The sequence below is a fragment of the Sinocyclocheilus rhinocerous genome, unplaced genomic scaffold (genome assembly GCF_001515625.1).
Source record: "Sinocyclocheilus rhinocerous isolate Xijiao unplaced genomic scaffold, SAMN03320098_v1.1 scaffold2493, whole genome shotgun sequence".
NCBI classification, from domain to species: domain Eukaryota; kingdom Metazoa; phylum Chordata; class Actinopteri; order Cypriniformes; family Cyprinidae; genus Sinocyclocheilus; species Sinocyclocheilus rhinocerous.
The window spans coordinates 52,896-75,936 of record NW_015650366.1 but is presented as its reverse complement, the minus strand read 5'-3'; the positions used below and the strand labels follow the sequence as shown (position 1 = coordinate 75,936).

Genomic DNA, 23,041 nt, shown 5'->3' with positions numbered 1-23,041 from the left:
GATATAGTCACATTTGCATTTGAATGTTAGGAGTGCGTCAGGGAGCGTCATCAGTGGAGCACGAGATGCTGTGATGATGTTAGTGACGTTGTTTCATTTTAATATTTTGTTAGTCTAGCCCACGAGACGCGCCGCTGCTGCGTTATTCATTCATTCAATTCATATAGAAGCTCAAGTGACGTTGTAGTTTAATGTTTTGTTAGTCTAGCCCACGAGACGCGCCGCTGCTGCGTTATTCATTCAACATATTAGTGAAATATACTAGCTCAATGCGGAGAAGATCTTGATTAGGTTAAAACCGAAACCAAGTCATTCACACAGAACGCATATTCAGCGCATTTTTAGACATACAAATGACTGCTGCACTCGCGTCACACACAAGAGATGTATAGAAAGCCATGCAAAGTTAAAACAGTTTAAACTTTTAGAAAACACGTCACGAATTTGTAGAGGTTTATTATTCCTTTTTGCTGAGTCTCATGTTTTTAAATGCAATCTGTGTGAATGGCGCTTGGGCTCTTTGGATTAAGCAATGCATAAATACATGATGCTGTTTTGTTCATAATTGTTAATGCAATTTACGAAATTATATTTGATTTTTATGAGTTAATTTAGACGTAATGCACGTTTTTTTATAGACCGATATTTCCTTGCGTTGACAATTTAAATGTGCTGCATTATTTTGCTTATTTTTCGCCCTCCTGTGGCCTCGGGATGTCAAAAGTTTCCTTAAGACCTATTTAAATCTGCATATAAAACATTAGAAATTAGATATTTCATTTTTATTTTTTGTGTGATTGTTAAAACAAAAAATATTTGTTGTTGGGTTAAATTGGGTTAATTTAAAAGTACAGTGGTTAAATAAAATAAAAAAAATTTTATTGCTCTTTGTTTAAAAAAAGGTTATAAAAGATGCCAATAATTATCGATACCGAACGATATGAAACATTATATCGTTGATACATTTTTTTAGCTATATCGCCCAGCCCTAATTTCAGGGTCGCTTTGGTTTGAACATCAAACTCAAGTGTACAAGAAGCAAACCCATCCTGTGATTTGAGGTCACAATCTGAAATCCATAATTTTGAAATATGCTCATCTGTTGAACGAGTATCTAGTTGTTTTGCTGTAAGTGAAAAGACGAGTCCATGAAAGTGTGAAGAGTGATGTTCATGTAAGAATAGTTCATGAGTGTATTTAGAGTGAAAATGGATGTTTGTAAATTAGATCGGATAAGGTTGGATTTGGGAAGTGTCTTATTTACCGTAATTTATGTTTTATGCAAAAACTTGATTTTCTTTTGAAAGGCCTTAAAGACGACGTTCATGGTGTAACTCAAGGAAATGTACGTTATGTTAGGCAGTATTATGGTCTCATGTGATTATCCTCAATGCTGTTGTTATTGCTCAATGCTCATTTGTTGTTCTGCTTTTGTACATGAAGTTGTCAAACTAAACTCTTTCCCCCGGTTTCACAAACAAGGCTTAAGCCTAGTCCTAGACTAAAATGTAAGTCTGAGCTCTTTCAAATGAAAGAAACTTGCACTGACTGATCTTAAAATATATCAGTGCCTTTGTTTTGTCTCAAGATGCACACCAGTAATGTTTTTTTCTAAGGCATGTTTATAAAAATTACTTGAATGTCCTAAATGAACTATGGCCTAATCCTGGCTTAGGCTAAGCCCTGTCTATGAAACCAGGCCTTTGTGTTTAACTAATGTTTTGAAGTTCCTTTCTTCACCACCTGGTGGCGCACTTTGTACAACAGGGCCAAGATTAAATATTAAAGTTCACTGGTCTTACATCACACTATTTGAATGGTTTTACTGCCAAACAATACACGGCCAAAAAGATAGCTGGGGCTAAAAGTAAACTTGACTACAATCTGTTTATTATTGTTTGAAGCTGATTTGATATAACTCCTGGAAACCAATGCAATGGGTTAAGGGTTAAATCTCAAGTTAAAGGGTAAATGTAAACTATTCCATCAGCATAAACACCAATATTTTCATAATATACCCTTCTATCAAGTGTCTAGAGTTTTGTGTTGCAGCTTTAAACTGTCTTAGTGGTTGATCATCTGTAGTAGATCCCTCTCCACTGCCATCAAGATTTACTGATCTACATAACAACTAGTTAAGATTAACCTCTTGTTGTGTTCAAAACCGGGTACAACCTTTGTGTTGGGGGTCAAATGAACCCACATTGGTTTCCAGAAAAAAACAAAGATTCATATAAAAACAGAAAACTTTTAGTGTAGACCTAAAATATATATATTGAGAGAAATTAGAAATAGTTTTGTCATTTTCATTGTGTTTGGGGTTAATTTGACCCACATATTTTTCTGTTCAAAATTAGCTGCACCAACACATAAGAAAATATAGATTTTTTTGTTGTTGTCATAACTACTTTAAATATTAGTGACTAGTATAAATATGATCTAATATTATTTATACTTGGTGTAAGTAGTATTTATTGCTATTTGTACTTTCTCTGCCTTTTTATGTTGTCTTCTCAATCCCTTGTAATGGTTTTCTCACTTGTTTTCAGTGCTGTAACAGATCCAAAAAAACTAACAACCAAAAACAGATTTTTTTTGACCGTGAAACTCTGAATTTCACTGAATTTTCCTTCGGACGATTCAGAAGACAAGTCTTCAATTTTGAGTACACTCTTGAGTGTTAAATTCCATAAGTTCTCATGTATTTTATGTGTCTGACCTTCAGTGCTGTAACAGATCCAAAAAACTAACCACCAAAAACTGATTTTTTTGACCGTGAAACTCTGAATTTCACTTAATTTTCCTTCGGACGATTCAGAAGACAAGTCTTCGATTTTGAGTACACTCTGAGTGTTAAATTTCATAAGTTCTCATGTATTTTATGTGTCTGACAAACTAAAATAAAGGTTTTCTGTTTCCTACATGACTCTTTAGTGTTTTTAGAGTGTTGGCTTTTGGCAAATTGCATGGAAACCAATGGGGGTCAATAATTTGTGTACAGCCTTTCCAAAAAAAATCTACACGTTGAAACTTTGCATGCTTATTCATGACCCTAAATGAGAAATATCCACCAAATTTCAAGAATAAATAAATAATTTAACCAGTATTTCAAGCCGTTTGAAAATGTATTCTGAGTTAAACTGACCTGCCGCAACACAATCAAGCTGCTCTGATTGAGAAATCATGATTTCTGTGAATTTCTGGGCTCATTTTCCCTGAAGACAGATCCATACAGATCCACTAGTGTGTATTGGATCACAATTTAATGCTTTTTTCAGTAAAGGATTAATGGAAGGAATTTGGCCTTGAGAAAAACACAAACTAAAGCAGCTCAGGACAGAAGAGCTTATTAGATTCTTGTACATGGATCATGTATATCTGGCAGAAACCAATGTTGTGGTGTGTTTTATAAACGACAATACGTTCATATTTGTAGTCAGATGTTTTGTAGCCAAGAAAGAGAATAAACCAGAAACACATGCTGAGAATAAACTGACGCAACACACCAACTCTAAACAATTATGAACTGAATTAATGGGTCCGAATCAATCAAACAAGAGCAGATGTGTTGCTAGAAAGTTCACTATAGTGAAAGAAATTAATACCAGCTTATTTCTCTCTTAAAGGATTAGAATAATTTACAGAAATACAGATTCTGTCGTTGTTTACTCACCCTCGCGTCGTCGTTCTGACAGGAAAAACGTCCCAGTCACTCAGTGGATGGACACTTTGACAATAAAGTACAATAAAAGTGTCATAAAAACAGTTCATATGACTCATATGATATATTCTTTTGGTTTTGTGTAAAACTAAAGCAGCCGTTGCTGTGAAATATTCGCGCCTTCTGGACGTCGTCCGTTGGGTTTCACGTGTCACGTGACGCGTTTAAAAGCGCGACGCCAATTTTATTTGAGAAAAGGTTTGTTCAGGTTAAATAAAACTTCTTAATTATCATTACTCAAAGATTTTACTTTTAAACATAAGTTCGAAAAAATATTTTTTTAAAGAAATCACTAAAATAAATAATACATATTTTTAAGTCATTAAATCAGCTGTTTGTAGAAAATAGTATGAATATTTTCAGACATGTATGAAACCAACGTGAATACAAAAATATTTTTCCAACTGTTTCCAGCACTGATAATGAATCAGCATATTAGAATGATTTCTGAAGATCATGTGACACTGAAGACTGGAGTAATGATGCTGAAAATACAGCTTTGATCACAGAAATAAATTACATTTTAAAATATATTAAAATAGAAAACCATTATTTTAAATGGTAATAATTTTTCACAATATTACTGTATTTTTTTTATCAAATAAATGCAGAGATTTCTTTAAAATACATTAAAAATCACAGTGTGTGTGTGTGTGTGTGTGTGACCCTGGACCACAAAACCAGTCATAAGACAGCAGGAGCTCAGTGTGTGTGTGTGTGTGTGTGTGTGTGTGTGTGTGTCTATGGGACGGATCGCAGCTCCTCTCCTCACACAGATCTCCTCTAGAAGCTCATCCACACTGACAGGTGAGAGATCTCCACACCTTCACTGATCAATGAACGTGTGTTTGGAGCAGGTGTCCGTTCTTTACTTCTTTACATTTATGCATTGGTCAGATGATTTTATCCAAAGCGACTTGCGTTCAGGATAGATGTGATCGGTTCATGCATTCCCTGGGAATCGAACCCATGACCTTAGTGTTGTTAGTGCCTTGCGTTTGAGCTACAGGAACTATAATACAGAAACAGTCGTAATATTTTCAGGTAAGAGTTTATCATGTCTTGCTGGACAATTAACTGAAGATCTCTCCAACGATGACTAGATTTCACGTGACTCTCATTCTTGAATAAAGTAGATATGCAGAAATGCGTCTTTGCACAATTCTGTCATTCAGCTTTAATAATTGTCTAAATATTAAAATGAAGAATGTTTGTGAGTTTAGACATGGTGCCATGTATTCTCTGGAGTAAGACTGTAATTATCCCAATCACTGACTGCATGATCTGCATGAAAAAATAAACATGGGCTGGATAATGTTACATAATATTTTACGTGAGCTATCTACATTATATCTCAAAATATAGGAATAATATATATGCATACATACAATTATTATACATTATATATATTGATTTTTGAAGATGTTTTAATATGTAGAGGTCAGTGTACATATCTTGTTAATATTTCAGCATTGATTTCTAAGTACTTTCTTCAACCACTGAGCATTAAATATTGTTTCAATATTGAAACAAGTTACAATATTTCAACCACATTTCATCATTTAAGGTTGGTTTATGAATATGGCAATCATTCAGTGATTAAATATATGCTACCATAATATTGGATAAATTGGTGGGAGCATCACAGAACGTTGAGTTAGTGAATGTGAAGATCCTCTCAGCGGACAGGGAACCTTCTCTCAAAGTTAGGAACAAACATTCATTCAGTAACATTACAACAATATTTGTTCAAAGTTATCTGGTCTTTAATAATGTTCTAAAATGTTATTGATTGTTTATTTTGAATGAAACCTTTAAGTTGGGTGTTCATCTAACATTTTTTAATTGTTGCTACATGTTTCAGAATGTTCATTTAAAAGTAACGTTCTCATGATGTTTGCAAAATGATTTTTTCCCTCCTTAACGTTTGTAACATTTTAAAATGTAACATTTTTCAACGTTCAGAGAACTAGGTTTTCATAACTGAACGGAAGGCGTTTGTGTAGTTGAATGTTTCCCAACACTGTGAATGTTTCTGAATGTTTCCTAACGCTCTGAATTTTTCCAAATGCTCTGAATTTTTTCCGAACTCTTTGAATGTTTCTGAACGCTCTGAATGTTTCCAACCGCTCTGAATGTTTCCGAACGCTTTGAATGTTTCTGGATGTTTTTAGAACGCTCTGAATGTTTCCGAATGTTTCCGAACGCTCTGAATGTTTTTAGAACGCTCTGAATGTTTCCGAATGTTTCCGAACGCTCTGAATGTTTTTAGAACGCTCTGAATGTTTCCGAATGTTTCCGAACGCTCTGAATTTTTCCAAATGCTCTGAATTTTTTCCGAACGCTCTGAATGTTTCTGAATGTTTCCGAATACTCTGAATTTTTTTCTGAACGCTGTGAATGTTTCTGAACGCTGTGCCGTTCTCTCTCTCTTCAGTGCCGATGGCCTCCTCCGCTCGGATCGCGTGCGCGCTGCTCTTCATCTGGGTTCTTCTTCTCTCGAGTCCCACCGAATCCAAGCGGAACCGAGGCGCGATTCCTCACCCGGACAAGAACAACCCGAACGAGTCGGACCAGCAGCAGCAGCAGCAGGCGGCCCCGGGCTCCAGAGGCAGGAGCCGCGGCTCGGAGGAGGTTCTGGAGTCGAGCCAGGAGGCGCTGCATGTCACCGAGCGCCGCTACCTGAAGCGCGACTGGTGCAAGACGCAGCCGCTCAAACAGACCATCCACGAGGAGGGCTGCGTCAGCCGCACCATCATCAACCGCTTCTGCTACGGACAGTGCAACTCCTTCTACATCCCCAGACACGTGCGCAGAGAGGAGGGTGCGTTCCAGTCCTGCTCGTTCTGCAAACCCAAGCGCTTCACCACCATGACCTTCACCCTCAGCTGCCCCGACCAGCAGCCGCCGACGCGGAAGAAGCGCGTGCAGCGCGTCAAACAGTGCCGCTGCGTCTCCATCGAGCTGGACTAGACCCGAGAGCAACGCGTCAGTAAGAGCACGCGAGAACTAGACACGCTTGATCTGCTGGAGCTCGCGGAAGAGACGCATCTGTCACCGTTACACACTAGTCACAGATTCAATGTGCGATGATGATGATGATGATGATGATGCTTCTCCTTTCACTCCTTCTTAAGCACGTCTACAGACTCATTTTCTGGCAGCAAGATGTTTAGGAACCTAAATCCAGTTCAATGTGTCTACATTTTGACTAGTAGTGCACGTGGGTAGTTGACATGAAAAGTGTCATTTTTAATCTACATTTATTGTGATTATTAAACATGCGGTTTTATGAGCTCACTAACCTAACTGAGAGATGCATGGGATAATTATACTTTTATAAACTGCAGGATTATTGAACACCAGTAAGAACTGGGAAAAAAAGCATCTAAAAATGGTCAAAAAGCACCGAAGATTTTGACTTTCAGTAGGCCTACATGTGGGAGTTTGATGTAAAACATGTCATACTTCATCTAAAACTATCGTTTCAAACAGCATTTAAATATTTTTGATGATTATTAAACATGCAGTTTTTTGAGATCATTAATTGAGAGATGCATGCAGTATTTGTATATTTATAAACTAACTGCAGGAAGAAAAAAGGCACCTAAAAATGGTCAAAAACCATAAAAAAAAAAAAAGATTTTGCATTCATTTTGTACCACAATTTTTTTTTTGTAATATTTAAAAATCCTAATACATTTTGACTAGTAGTGCACATGGGTAGTTGACATAAAAAGTGAAATCTTTTTAAATCTAAAACTAGAGTTTTAAACAATATTGTTTTATGATTATTAAACATGCAGTTTTTTTTTAGCTCATTTGAGAGATGCATGAAGTATTTATAAGCAAAGTTTAACTGCAGGATTAATGAACACCAGTTAAAAAATAAATAAGTAAATGGCCAAAAATAGTCAAAAAGCACCTAAAAATATCGAATGATCAATAACACTCTTTACTTTCATTTGACTGGTCACAGAAATAATTTTGCATTAATTTTGCACCACAATTATTTAAAGCTCTAATACTTTAACAAAATAATAATACTTCCCAATGCAAATTTTGACTAGTAGTGAATGCGGGTAGTTGTCATCGTTTCAAACAATATTTAAATATTCTTTTATGCTTATTAAACATGCATTTTTTTGCGCTCGTTAATTAACAGATGACGCATGAAGTATTTATACGTTTATAAACCAAGATCAGTTGCAGGAACACCAGTGAAAATCTACCAAAAAAGCACAAAAATGTCAAATGATCACTCATTTCACTTTTAAAAATCCTAATGTTTTCAATTTATTTATTTAGGTTATCCTACATTTTTGGTCTTAAGGCTTCTGGATCTTGCTGTTGAGAGAATGCACATTCATGCACATATTATTTATCAGCTACTCGTATGCTAGAGAGCTTCCAGGGCAACTCTACATGAAATCTGTCCTGAACTCTATGCTGCAATGGTGACAGAAGCAGAAGAGCATCGTTCATTCATCTCCAAATCTAGAATTACGGGAGTTTGAGGACTGATAGTGTCCACTATGCGGAACGACTTTATGAGACACTGTTCTATTGGATTGCTGCGAGTTTCTTCATGCTATTCGTCTATTTATAATATCAGCCGTAGAGGAAAAACAGTGAAAGATTTGGTTATTTCAGAAACTTCATTCATTTAAACGCATTGTTCCTCATATATAATCTATAAAGTACATGTTTTGATTTGCTTGTTGGATCATTTACAAGACAGTAAGTTCATGAAGTGAGTAAAAATCAAACATTGAGCATTTAAAATAAGACGTTTTGCTTTAGAGGAAACAATTCTAATGCATCAAAAACTGAATAACTCTTTGAAAACAGAACAAGGTGATTACGAAAGCATCATTTATTTTCTATTATAATCCAAGGTTTTTAAAAATGTGATTTTGATTTTAATGTAAATACTTTTTAAGAAATAGGAAGACACATTTTCTTAGTTTTGCATTTTGCAGACGCTGATGTCTGTTTATTGCACCTAATAAATGTACATGTTGTCACAGGAAATTAATTTAAAAATGTCAATAAAATCTGACACTGTATTAATGTTCCAAGAGGTTTCCAACACATCTGGGCCTGAAATAACTGGATAAATTACAGAATTCATTACACATAAACCAACAGGGAAACATTATAATTTTCTGACATCCTCACAACATTATATCCCTCAATAAAACCTTCGTTCTGTGAATAAACAGGACTTTGACTCACTCATTTACGCATGAAGATGTAGTCGCACACTCACTGTAGGGTAAATATGATTCGTTCCTCATCATAACATACATCAGTAGTTTTCTCACATTTAATGCATGGATATGATTTGCACATTTCTCTTTTGAAACGGAGGATATTGCATAGGCTCCACGAGTGAGGAGTGTAAAAGTGCTTCATTTTGGCAAAAGTAAAAAATGTGGTGAAACACCGAGGCAGAAGCGAGTGACGCCATTCAAGTCCAAACACAGATCATATAAATGAGGCCCTGTTTGATGAATATGAGGCACTGCTGATTCTGATAGATATATTGATGTCAGATGTTTCTAGCATATGTTTAATAGGACGGTTCTCTCGTGCTGAAGTGGCTCCACACACTGTTTTCTGGTATATCTGATGATGAAGTGATCTGAAACGATCCTTCAGATCCTCAGCAGATCCTCTGAACGAACTCAAACAGCGTGCATCTGTTTCTGTCTCAGCTGGACGACACGCCGGCTTCTTTCTTTCGCAGTCGCTCTTTCTGTCAAACAGGGTTTTACAAAGTTTCATGCATTTGGTCGAGGCTTTTGTCCAAAGCATTGCATTCAAGCTACACATCTGATCAGTTCATGCATTCATGGGAATCCAACTTAATGACTGATAATTCAATAAACCTGTAATATCAGGATCTGAAAGCACAATTCAATCCACTTCCACAATAATAGTCCGTTTTAGTACACGGGTAGCTGTCATTTGTTTCAAATATGTTTTTATGCTCAAAATTGTGTGCATTTTAAATGATTCTCTCCTTCAGAAGTGATATTTGTGTTGTTTTTGGTGAGAAAATGATTAAACTCTGCATTATTCCTGTGTGTGTGTGTGTGTGTGTGTGTGTGAGAGTGTGTGTGTAGCAGAAAAAAAAAAAAAAATGCAGCTAAAAATAGTCAAAAACAGTCAAAAAATCACCTAAAAATTGTCAGTGATTAATAACACTCATTTACTTTCATTTGATTGGTCATAGAAATGATTTTGCATTCATTTTATACCATAATGTTTTAAATATTTAAAAATCCTAATACTTTCAGTTTATTTGTTTTGGTAAATTGTATTAAAATAAATAAATAAAACCCTGGATTTCACTGCCGGCTTCATTCAAAGCATCATCAGCATGAACACATGCAATAGAATTATTCTCATTATAGAGCGTGTGTTGTGAATGTAATAAAGCTGTGTGCTTGTGTGTTTTCTCACCAGACTGTTTGCGTTGGTCTTCTTCGTCTCCACTTTCTTCTCAGCTGTGATTTTCTGGACGGTCTGCTGAGCTTCTTTGAGTCTAAAATAAAAGAGCGCAAAAATATAATTCTGTCATCATTTATTTCCGGGTTTCTTCTGATGACCGCAGATGAACATTCTGAGTCAACTTTTCCTGTTATACAAGCTGTTTTTGTTTTTAAACTTCACTAAGGTTCGTTAGATTTATACTTAAAATGAGAAAACAGTACGCAGAAACAAAAATAAACCCAACTGATGGATGATATCTTCTCTAAAACGTGGCATTTCTGCAAAACATCAAGTAAATGTTTGGATATTTCGACTGAAAAACAAGAGCGACAGAGACTAATAAGAGGGATTTTTTGTGCATTTCTAAGTGAGAACTGAATATTGGCTGTAGGTTAGATCTGTAAAAGCTTCACTGAAATCAGAGACGCTGCCAAACGAATTGTGTGGACAATTAAAAATAAGAAGAGCATCAAAGACTAGATTTGTCTTCTCCAGATGTGAACAGATGGACTGTGGATTATTGTGATGTTTTTATCAGCTGTTTGGACTCTCATTCTGACGGCACCCATTCACTTGCAGTGAGACACTGATGCAATGCTGATGAAGAAACAAACTCATCCTGATCTCTGATGATCTGAGGGTGAGCGCATTTACAGCACATTTTTATTTTTGGCTGAACTATTGCTCTAAACGGGTCCAAACACGGCTTTAGTCTCTAAACTTCATTGTGAGATGGATGGTCCTCACCTCTCTTTGGAGATGCTTTTATTCTCTCGGTTCCAGGTGCTCTTGAAATCATTGCAGAACTCGTACCATAGCATGAAGATGAAGCTTGGAGAAACCTCCTTCTCTCCAGACTTGGGTCTGAGCCCGAAGTACATCACCATCTCCTGGAAACTACACGAAAAACAGGGAAAGTCAGTCAACATGATATCTGCCCTCACGAGAGAATCAGAAGATGCCATATTTTACAGTCAAACAAGCATATTTGTAGGTAATACATTTGGGTTATAAAACTTTATTTTTACATTTATGTGTAATATTATAGGAACATTAAAATGTTTGGTTTTCTGGAGCATAAAATGCAAAAAAAAGTGTGTAAGGGTCAAATGCGTTAAGATGTCCGCATCAAAAGAAATGTACAAAAGTGGTTTTATGTCCATAGAAAGCACATTAAATGTAACTAAAGTGTCTACTTTGAAGGTTCCAAATAAGTTTTTGGAGGATACAATGTTACAATTTGGTTGAAATAATGTTACATTGTCATTCAGTGTAACACTTATATTTATGTCAAAATTCAAACAACATGCTTATTCTGACGTGTACATATTAAAATATATAAAAGAATGAGTGAGCATATTAAATTTTATTGTGTTTTAAATGAGTAAAAAATTATTGCTGACAAATGGGCAAAACCTAGGATAGTGGCACATTTTAAAAATGTAAAATTACAACTAATTAGTATTTGGGGTTAAAGTAATTAGTTTTTGAATGTGTCAAATTTATTTTTGTTGTAAATATGCCTGACAAGATTGTTACACTGAATGACATTTTAGTGGGTCTCTTCTGTAAATCAGGGAAAAATGTATGATATTTATTTTTTGCTCGGAAAAACAAAAACAAAATTGCAATTAAATTAAACAGAAAACTTTTTAAATTTTTTTGGGAAAAACAACAACAATTTAAAGCAATATTACACTTATTGTTTTTATGCTTAAACCCTTTGACCCGTAACTCAATATAAAACTCTAAGAAACAAATAAGATCCTATAGGATCAACTAAAACTTGTTTCTAGGAGGTTTCTTATTTGACTGGTTTAAAACTAACAGAGTTTTTGCCAAGGATCTCATTATAATGAACTATTTTTCTTGTTATAAATCAGAAGATTTACTCCCATTCAGGGGAAAACAGCGTGACAAGAAACTTAAACACAATGTGCCGTTAGTGGCAGAAAATCACGTTCAGTGGCCGCAAATCAAGTGGAGCGGCGAGATTAACGGTCACGCGTGTGACGGATCACACATGACATGAACCGAGGAGAAACTCGATGGAGCGTTAAACACAAACACGTCAGGAGCGCTCAGGTGCGGATCAGTGCTGTACGACACAGATTCATCAAGCTCCTGACAGCAGGACGGATATATTACAGCGGTCACAAACTGAAAAAAAATAAAATAAAAAATAAATAAATATCAATAAATAAAAAAATAAAAAATAAAATAAAAATACTAGATTCATCAATCTCCTGATGGCAGTAAAAAAATAATTCCAATTCCAAACAAATACATTACAGCAATTAAAAAAATTAAAATATAAATACAATTATAAAAATAAAATTATAAAATGAAAGGATAAAGTTAAAAATATGACAATAAAAATGAAATTAAAAAAATATTAATTATAAATTATTAAATTATTTATAAATTATAAATTACTTAAATATAGCTGAGAACATCAATCAATCAATAAGTCATTGGAAAAATTCCTCTCAACTTTAAAATTCCCTGATAATTCGAGGTTTTTCATGATTGTGGGACACAAAAAATATAAAAATATCAGAGGACGAGCGTGGAAAGGTGACTCCCTCGGGTCGGGACACATGTGGATGCCCACCCAGGTCCGGACGATCGCCCGCGGCCCGAATCCATCACTTTAACGAGGTGCGTTCATGGGAACTCTGAGACTTACTGCTGCTCCTGCTCCTTCTCCAGGAGCAAAGTAAAGGGAAATGAAGCGACTCTCGAGCTGCCGTGTGTGTGTGTGTGTGAGTGTGTGTGCGTGTGTGTGTGTTTCACTTCGCTTTGTTTTGTTTCAGGTTACAAAAAAACTCTCAAATCTAAACAAGGAAAAATAATCAATATGCTTTGTTTGTCCTTTTCCCCTCTATGAAAAGTTCCAGATATTTTCCATCGTGCAGCATCTGGCAGCCGAAGCTTGCACATAAATCAGCACAAACAGTGCAGAGTTACTGAACACACACGATAAGAGAGAGTCTGCAGAGCACCAAACTCACGCCTGCTCCTGTCCTTCACAGACACCTGCTCCTCACACAGAAAACAATCCCAGAATGCACTCACAACCGCACCAAAATATCATTAATAAACACACAACCGCTCACGAGTTTGGGCTCAGTAAGATTAATACACACTCAATCGATCATTTATAATGTTACAGAGGATTTCTATTGCAAATAAATGCTGTTCTTTTGAACTTTCTATTCATCTGTGAATCCTGAAAAATCAAATGCAGCACAGTTTCCACAAAAATATTAATGTTTTCAGCATTGATTATAATCAGAAATGTTTCTTGAGCAGCAAATCAGAATGATTTCTGAAGATCATGTGACACTGAATACTGGAGTAATGATGCTGAAAATACAGCTTTGATCACAGAAATAAATTATATTTTAACAGATATTCACATAGAAAACAGCTGTTTTAGATTGCAATAATATTTCACCATTTTTACTGTATTTTTGATCAAATAAGTGCAGCCTCGGTGAGCACAAGAGACTCTTTCAGAAACAATAAAAACATGTACATTTCATTCAATACTGAAAAATATCAAAGAAATAATTCAGTCTAATGAATAATAGACCAGTATCTGTTTGTGCAAAGCTAGAGCACTTCAGAAGGCTGTCTGATTAGATCTCATTAGTCATGATGCTGTCTGTATTATCACACATCATCTGCTGGTGTTTCTAACCTCTCCTGTGCCGCCTGCAGCCGCTCGTCTTCAGTCTCGTACTCTGATTGTGCTGCGAACGACAACATAACCACAAATCATCCACAACAGAGAAAAGAGCTGCACATCAGATCATCACAGGAATGAAAACACAAGAGATCTTTAACTTATTTTCATTATTCCTTCAATGAGATCAATGAGACCCTTGCTCCAGCTTCTCATGATGTTTTAACCATAAAAACCATAAAAGAAATAAAATAAATGTTACTTGAAATACAATAAATATTGAAAAGAAAATTAAACTTCTATTTCAGCTATTTGGCAACATGTCTCATTTACATTTAGTTTAATCTGAAGTACTAAAATAACAAAAGCGAAATAAACGATCTAGATATATACATGTATTAAAAAAACAAAAACTAATAAAAATGACAAAAACACACAACAAAATTACTAAAACTTTAACTTAAATTAAAGTGAAAACAGAAAACATACAAATAAAATCTAATTCAAAATATTTACAAAAACTATAATACATCATTGACACTAAAATAACACTCAAACTGTGCTCAGATGAGCCAAGATACATAAAGTCTGACATTATAAATCAGATATCTCAATATGAACTCAAATATTTCTCACTGTATCTCTGATGTTTCTCCTAAAACAAAAACAGACCCAAATGAGTCCCTATACAGAGCTATGTTTATTATTTTGGGAATTTTTTTATTTTTATCAAGTTACATTATTCTATTCTACTCAGTGTATTATTTATTTACTTTTTCATTTAATCAATTTTTATCTATTTATTAATTTGTATTTAATTCTTTATTAATTTATTTGTTTATTAACTTATTTAATCTAATTTATTATTAGATTAATAATATTTATTATTTAGATTTACTTAGATTTTACTATTTATGTTTTTATTATCTAATAATTATTATAAAATAATTAAGAATTTATTGTAATCTTATTTTTATTATTTATTTATTTCTACATTTTTTTATGCTGTTTTTCTCTAAACTTTTCCACGGACCCCCTAGAACTCTCTTGCGGACCTAATATATCATTATTTATTTCACACTGAAATAATACATATATATATAAAATACCTTTTATTTAGGGGTGATAGATGAGCTGGAAATGTTTGTAAGAGGTTTTGAGATTCTGTTGCTTAAAAATAATTTTCATATCGAGAACTTTTGATTGCAAACTCAAATGCGAGCACATCTGGAGACACTGCTGAGATCTCTTTCATAGAGAAACAGAAGTCTCCAGAAACAACAGAGATGTTAAATAACTAGAAAGTTATGGGACCTGCACACTGAGCGGGACAATAAATCCAGCCTTTAAAATCGACTCTGTAAAGAGCCTCAGATTCGGGTTCATTATGAAGTGCCGCCGCAAACAACACGTCGTACTGATCCCCGCTGTAAACCACACGTATAATGATATTAAACCCGTCAATCTACAGCGCTTTCTCACGGTCAATCTCTGCGGTCACAAACACAAGCTGATAATCAGAAGAATTAATGACCATATAAAGCACTAGAATAATAACTCGACACCAGATCCAATCCAACTCTTGAAAAGAACGATAAAAATATCTATATAATACAAAATAAATAATGATATCTTATTTAGGGGGCCACAGGGGAGTATTATGGGATCCATGGGGAAAAAAGTGCAAGTAAAAATATAGAAATAAATAATAAAAAAAATGATTAAGATACATTTTTAATTTCTAAAAAATTATTTAAAAATAATTAGTGAATAACATAAATGAATATGTTAATATAAATAAATAAATAAATGTATTTATTATAGTTGCTCTGCACTGTTAAAGGTGCACAACGATATTGCTCGGTTTGTTGACGCTAAGTGCCCTGTTATTCTAATGCTACTTGATCTCACGGCGGCCTTTTCTCAGGCCAGAGCGCGCCTATGATCTCAGATTTATTGCATTTTCCAGATTCATCCCCTTTTTTTTGACTGTGATGGGGGACCTTTCCCACTCCTGAGATTTAAGAAGGGGAAGTCGCCCCAAAACTGTTCAAAGGCGAGTGTTGGGGGTCTCCGGTGGGGGCGAGTGTGAACAGCGCTCTGTGTGTGTGTGTGTGTGTGTGTGTGTGTGTGACCAGTGGCGTTGGTCTCAGCAGGGGTGGACTGGCGCCTGCGGTCTCTGCTGTTTGTGCGTGTCGAGCGCGATGTGTGAATTTTCTCCTCAGCTCTGTCTGTAAACATGAAACCAGTAGTGGCTAACTAGAAAGTTATGGGACCTGCACACTGAGCGGGACAATAAATCCAGCCTTTAAAATCGACTCGCGCCGCAGCGCTCTGTAAAGAGCCTCAGATTCGGGTTCATTATGAAATGATTTGCTTATTAAATAATGGTTAAATAAGCCTAAGAAGGATTTTTTAATTGTATTATTGATCTAATTTCTTGTTTTAAATAAATAAATAAATAAATGTATTTAGTATTTATTGTAATTTTTTACGGTTTTTATTTACTTATTAAATATAAATACACACATAAACAATGGTTTAAAAAATAAGCCTTAGAATAATTTTATTTATTGAATTATTGATCTAATTTCATGTTTTAAATAAATAAATACATTAATTTTTTTATTATTTATTGTAAAGGTTTTTATTGTTTTTATTTACTTATTAAATATAAATAAACACATACACAATGGTTTAATAAATAAGCCAAAGAATGAATGAATGAATAAATAAATTTAAATAAACAACGGTTTAAAAAAAATAAGCCTAAGAATAATTGTATTTATTGAATTATTGATCTAATTTCATGTTGTAAATAAATAAATAAATGTATTTATTATAGTTGCTCTGCACTGTTAAAGGTGCACAATGATATTTCTCGGTTTGTTGACGCTAAGTGCCCTGTTATTCTATTGCTACTTGATCTCACGGCGGGCTTTGATACAGTGGACCATGAAGTCCTTCTGTCTCGCCTTAATCACTCTGTTGGCATTCGGAGTACCGCACTTCAGCGGTTCTCGTCATATTTGACCAATAGTACCTTTTCTGTAGTGATTGGGGACTCATCCTCCTCCACCACTTCTCTCTCTTGCGGGGTGCCACAAGGCTCTATTCTCGGACCAGTTTTATTTTCACTTTACATGCTGCCTCTCGGGTCCATTATAGCCAGGCATAATATAGCTTTTCACTGCTATGCTGATGATTTGCAAATTTACTTGCCTATGAGACCAAAAAATGCTGACGCAGTTGGGTCGCTAATTGATTGCATTCATGACATTAAACTATGGTTAGAGCAAAATTTAATTCACCTAAATAAAATAAAAAAACTGAATATATTTTATTTGGAGAATCTGTAACTTCTGACTTTGATGCGCTGACTTCAAAGCTTAGACCAGCTGTCAGAAATCTCTGTGTGACTTTTGATAGTAGCCTGAAATTTGATAAACAAATTGACAGCGTGGTTAAAGCTAGTTTTTTTCAGCTACATCTTTCGGCCAAGGTCAAACCATTTTTGAATCACTCTGACCTAGAAAAAGCTATTCATGCTTTTATCAGTTCAAGATTAGATTATTGTAATGCACTTTATGTTGGTGTCTCACAGTCGTCCCTCAATCGCCTTCAGCTGGTGCAGAATGCAGCAGTCCGTCTTTTAACTAACATGCGCAAACGTGAGCACATCACCCCAATTCTTTATTCGCTCCACTGGCTTCCAGTTTCTTTTAGAGTTGATTTTAAAATTTTATTGTTTGTTTTTAAAACTCTCAATGACCTTGCCCCACCTTATGTAACTAATAAAAATTTGATTACAATAATATTAAATAAATAAACTAATAATTAATTAAATAAAAAATTATGCACATAAATAAATATATTAAAATTAAAAGTAAATAAATAAATAATACATATACAATAGAGTAGAATAGAATAATGTAACTTGATAAAAAAACTATTTTCCAAATAATAGAAATGTATAATATTAATTTTTCATCAGTTTGGTCTCTATACAAGAAACTATCTGGATGTCTTATGAATTTTAGTATGAGGTCCTTTGCATGAGGCTGATCATATTTTCTGGTCCCGTGGAAAATTGATGCACATAAATAAATATATTAAAAGTAAATAAATAAATAATACATGTACAATAGAGTAGAATAGAATAATGTAACTTGATAAAAAACTATTTTCCAAATAATAGAAATGTATACTATTAATTTTTCATCAGGTCTTTATACAAGAAACTATCTGGATGTCTTATGAATTTTTAGTATGAGGTCCTTTGCATGAGGCTGATCATATTTTCTGGTCCCGTGGTATTTAAAGGATTGAAACTGTTTTTAAATGACAAAATATAAAGAGCATCACTGTCTTTAATTTATGCTGATTTAAAATAATCAGTACTAAATGGTTGCGTTACGGTAATGAGCATCTAGTGAGAATCACCATTAAAAATAAAAAGTCCAGACAAATTACAGTAATATGAATGTGAAAGGAAAATGTGCTTAATTGTCATGCAAATGTGTAAAAATTGTCCTAATTATAGGCTTCATTTTCTTTATGACAAATATAATACTTACTTAAATAATTATTTATTTTGATTTTGGAGAGAAATATGAGCTGTAGATGTTTTCATGAGGTTCATATAAAACAGAAGGTGATTAGAGAGAATGAATGAATGAATGAATGAATGAACGAACAGATGAATGAACGAACGATGAATGAATGAATGAACAAACGAACAGACGAATGAACGAATGATGAATGAATGAATGAATGAATGAATGAATGAACGAACACACACACGCATTAACGAATGATGAATGAATGAACGAACGAATGATGAATGAACGAACGAATGCATGCACGAATGAATGATGAATGAACTAAAAATTTGATTACAATAATATTAAATAAATAAACTAATAATTAATTAAATAAAAAATTATGCACATAAATAAATATATTAAAATTAAAAGTAAATAAATAAATAATACATATACAATAGAGTAGAATAGAATAATGTAACTTGATAAAAAAACTATTTTCCAAATAATAGAAATGTATACTATTAATTTTTCATCAGGTCTTTATACAAGAAACTATCTGGATGTCTTATGAATTTTAGTATGAGGTCCTTTGCATGAGGCTGATCATATTTTCTGGTCCCGTGGTATTTAAAGGATTGAAACTGTTTTTAAATGACAAAATATAAAGAGCATCACTGTCTTTAATTTATGCTGATTTAAAATAATCAGTACTAAATGGTTGCGTTACGGTAATGAGCATCTAGTGAGAATCACCATTAAAAATAAAAAGTCCAGACAAATTACAGTAATATGAATGTGAAAGGAAAATGTGCTTAATTGTCATGCAAATGTGTAAAAATTGTCCTAATTATAGGCTTCATTTTCTTTATGACAAATATAATTTGAACTTAAATAATTCTTTCTTTTGATTTTGGAGAGAAATATGAGCTGTAGATGTTTTCATGAGGTTCATATAAAACAGAAGGTGATTAGAGAGAATGAATGAATGAATGAATGAATGAACGAATGAACAGACGAATGATGAATGAATGAATGAATGAACGCATGAATGAAGAATGAATGAACGAACACACGCACGCATGAACGAATGATGAATGAATGAACGAACGAATGATGAATGAACGAACGAATGCATGCACGAATGAATGATGAATGAACGAACAAACACAAACGAATGATGAATGAATGAATGAACGAACGAATGATGAATGAATGAACAAACTAATGATAAATGAACGAACGAATGATGAATGAATGAACAAACTAATGATAAATGAACGAACGAATGATGAATGAATGAACAAACGAATGATAAATGAACGAACAAACACATGCACGAACGAACGATGAATGAATGAATGAACGAATGATGAATGAATGAATGGATGGACGAGTGAACGAACGATGAATTAAATTAATGAACGAATGAATGATGAATGAATGAACGAACGAATGATGGATGGATGGATGAACGAACGAACAAACGCACGAACGAATGAATGATGATTGAACGAACAAACGCACGAACGAATGAATGATGAATGAATGAACAAACTAATGATAAATGAACGAACGAATGATGAATGAATGAACAAACTAATGATAAATGAACGAACGAATGATGAATGAATGAACAAACGAATGATAAATGAACGAACAAACACATGCACGAACGAACGATGAATGAATGAATGAACGAATGATGAATGAATGAATGGATGGACGAGTGAACGAACGATGAATTAAATTAATGAACGAATGAATGATGAATGAATGAACGAACGAATGATGGATGGATGGATGAACGAACGAACAAACGCACGAACGAATGAATGATGATTGAACGAACAAACGCACGAACGAATGAATGATGAATGAATGAACAAACTAATGATAAATGAACGAACGAATGATGAATGAATGAACAAACTAATGATAAATGAACGAACGAATGATGAATGAATGAACAAACGAATGATAAATGAACGAACAAACACATGCACGAACGAACGATGAATGAATGAATGAACGAATGATGAATGAATGAATGGATGGACGAGTGAACGAACGATGAATTAAATTAATGAACGAATGAATGATGAATGAATGAACAAACTAATGATAAATGAACGAACGAATGATGAATGAATGAACAAACGAATGATAAATGAACGAACGAATGATGAACGAATGAATGAACGAACGAATGATAAATGAACGAACGAATGATGAATGAATGAACAAACAAATGATAAATGAACGAACGAACACATGCACGAACGAACGATGAATGAATGAATGAACAAATGATGAATGAACGAATGGATGGACGAGTGAACGAACGATGAATGCAATTAATGAACGAATGAACGATGAATGAATGAACGAACGAATGATGGATGAACGAACAAACACACGCACGCATGAACGAATGAATGATGAATGAATGAACGAATGATGAATGAACGAACGCACGAACGAATGATGATTGAATGAACAAACGCACGAACGAATGAATGACGAATTAACAAATGAACGAATGATGATTGAACGAACAAACGCACGAACGAATGAATGATGAATGAATGAACAAACTAATGATAAATGAACGAACGAATGATGAATGAACGAACGAATGCATGCACGAATGAATGATGAATGAACGAACAAACACAAACGAATGATGAATGAATGAATGAACGAACGAATGATGAATGAATGAACAAACTAATGATAAATGAACGAACGAATGATGAATGAATGAACAAACGAATGATAAATGAACGAACAAACACATGCACGAACGAACGATGAATGAATGAATGAACGAATGATGAATGAATGAATGGATGGACGAGTGAACGAACGATGAATTAAATTAATGAACGAATGAATGATGAATGAATGAACGAACGAATGATGGATGGAAGAACGAACGAACAAACGCACGAACGAATGAATGATGATTGAACGAACAAACGCACGAACGAATGAATGATGAATGAATGAACAAACTAATGATAAATGAACGAACGAATGATGAATGAATGAACAAACGAATGATAAATGAACGAACAAACACATGCACGAACGAACGATGAATGAATGAATGAACGAATGATGAATGAATGAATGGATGGACGAGTGAACGAACGATGAATTAAATTAATGAACGAATGAATGATGAATGAATGAACGAACGAATGATGGATGGATGGATGAACGAACGAACAAACGCACGAACGAATGAATGATGATTGAACGAACAAACGCACGAACGAATGAATGATGAATGAACGAATGAACAAAAAACGAACGAATGATGAATGAATGAATGAACAAATGATGAATGAAAAAACTAACGAACGAATGATGAATGAACGAATGAACACACGCATGCACAAACGAATGAATGAATGAACGAACGAATGATGAATGAACAAACGAACACACGCACGCACGAACGAATGATGAATGAATGAATGAATGAATGAATGAATGAATGAACGAATGAACACACGCATGCACGAACGAATGATGAATGAATGAATGAACGAATGATGAATGAACAAACGAACACACGCACGCACAAACGAATGATGAATGAATGAACGAACGAACGAACGCACGCACGAATGAATGAACGAACGAACGAACAAACAAACGAATGCACAAACGAATGATGAATGAAAAAACGATGAACGAATGAATGAATGAATGAACGAGGAACCCAGTCAGAGTTCACAGCACCACTAAGGTCACGCAGCACATCCGGAGCGACCTGATCCTCATCCAGTCACATCAGAGCTGAAGGACTTTCATTCTGGAATGAATGATGAATGAATGAATGAACGAACGAATGATGAATGAACGAACGAACAAACAAACGAATGCACAAACGAATGATGAATGAATAAATGAATGAACAAACGAATGATGAATGAAAAAACGATGAACGAATGAATGAATGAATGAATGAACGAGGAACCCAGTCAGAGTTCACAGCACCACTAAGGTCACGCAGCACATCCGGAGCGACCTGATCCTCATCCAGTCACATCAGAGCTGAAGGACTTTCATTCTGGATGTGTTTGCTCCGTGTTTCTTTATTTCTGTGACAGCTGAAGCTATCATGCATGGTGATGTTTCTGTGACTCACCAGTGCTGACGAAGGTCTCCATCTTGTCCTTGAAGGGCTGTAGATGTTCCTCAGAGGAGTTTTCACACACCTGCTCAACCTCCTTCACACACGCTGCAGGACAAACACATGAAGAAATACTATTTACTGCATACAGCCTACTATGAACTAATAAACACGTCAGACATTCCATCACTGTCTCAGCAATGGATGCTCTGCAGTGAATGGGTGCCGTCAGAATGAGAGTCCAAACAGCTGATAAAAACATCACAATAATCCACAAGTAATCCACAGCACTCCAGTCCATCAGTTAACATCTGGAGAAGACAAAAGCTGAAACTAATCCAGCATTAAGACGTTTTTGGACTGTTTCGGTGCTTGATGTGTGCAGATTTCTCTCCTGATTCAGACAGGACAACTTTTTCACTGGAGGAAGCATTATT

At 34.7% G+C, this 23,041-nt stretch overlaps 2 protein-coding genes across 2 annotated transcripts in view; one reads left to right on the top strand and one right to left on the bottom strand.

Moving 5' to 3' along the window:
- Positions 1 to 4,464: 4,464 nt before the first annotated feature.
- On the top strand, positions 4,465 to 6,789 carry LOC107711907 (gremlin-1-like). The gene is made up of 3 exons (XM_016516997.1): positions 4,465 to 4,528; positions 6,159 to 6,702; positions 6,735 to 6,789. Exons 1-2 carry the CDS (start codon positions 4,465 to 4,467, stop codon positions 6,692 to 6,694), a joined length of 600 nt encoding a protein of 199 aa, XP_016372483.1. The 3' UTR covers positions 6,695 to 6,702; positions 6,735 to 6,789.
- Positions 6,790 to 8,704: 1,915 nt separating this feature from the next.
- LOC107711906 (formin-like) overlaps positions 8,705 to 23,041 on the bottom strand; it is a 58,881-nt gene continuing 44,544 nt past the window's right edge. Inside the window, exons 13-17 of the mRNA XM_016516996.1 lie at positions 22,620 to 22,712; positions 13,929 to 13,980; positions 10,970 to 11,119; positions 10,193 to 10,274; positions 8,705 to 9,482 (exon numbers count right to left, since the gene is read on the bottom strand). Coding sequence (XP_016372482.1) covers positions 9,438 to 9,482; positions 10,193 to 10,274; positions 10,970 to 11,119; positions 13,929 to 13,980; positions 22,620 to 22,712 — 422 coding nt within the window. The 3' untranslated portion in view covers positions 8,705 to 9,437. The remainder of the gene's footprint in view (positions 9,483 to 10,192; positions 10,275 to 10,969; positions 11,120 to 13,928; positions 13,981 to 22,619; positions 22,713 to 23,041) is intronic.

What these genes read in the sequence shown, in the direction of transcription:
- LOC107711907 (XM_016516997.1), top strand. Translation starts at nt 4,465, where the DNA reads ATGGGACGGATCGCAGCTCCTCTCCTCACACAGATCTCCTCTAGAAGC. An exon ending in AAGCTCATCCACACTGACAG is followed by an intron (nt 4,529 to 6,158) that starts GTGAGAGATCTC and finishes CTCTCTCTTCAG; the next exon opens with TGCCGATGGCCTCCTCCGCT.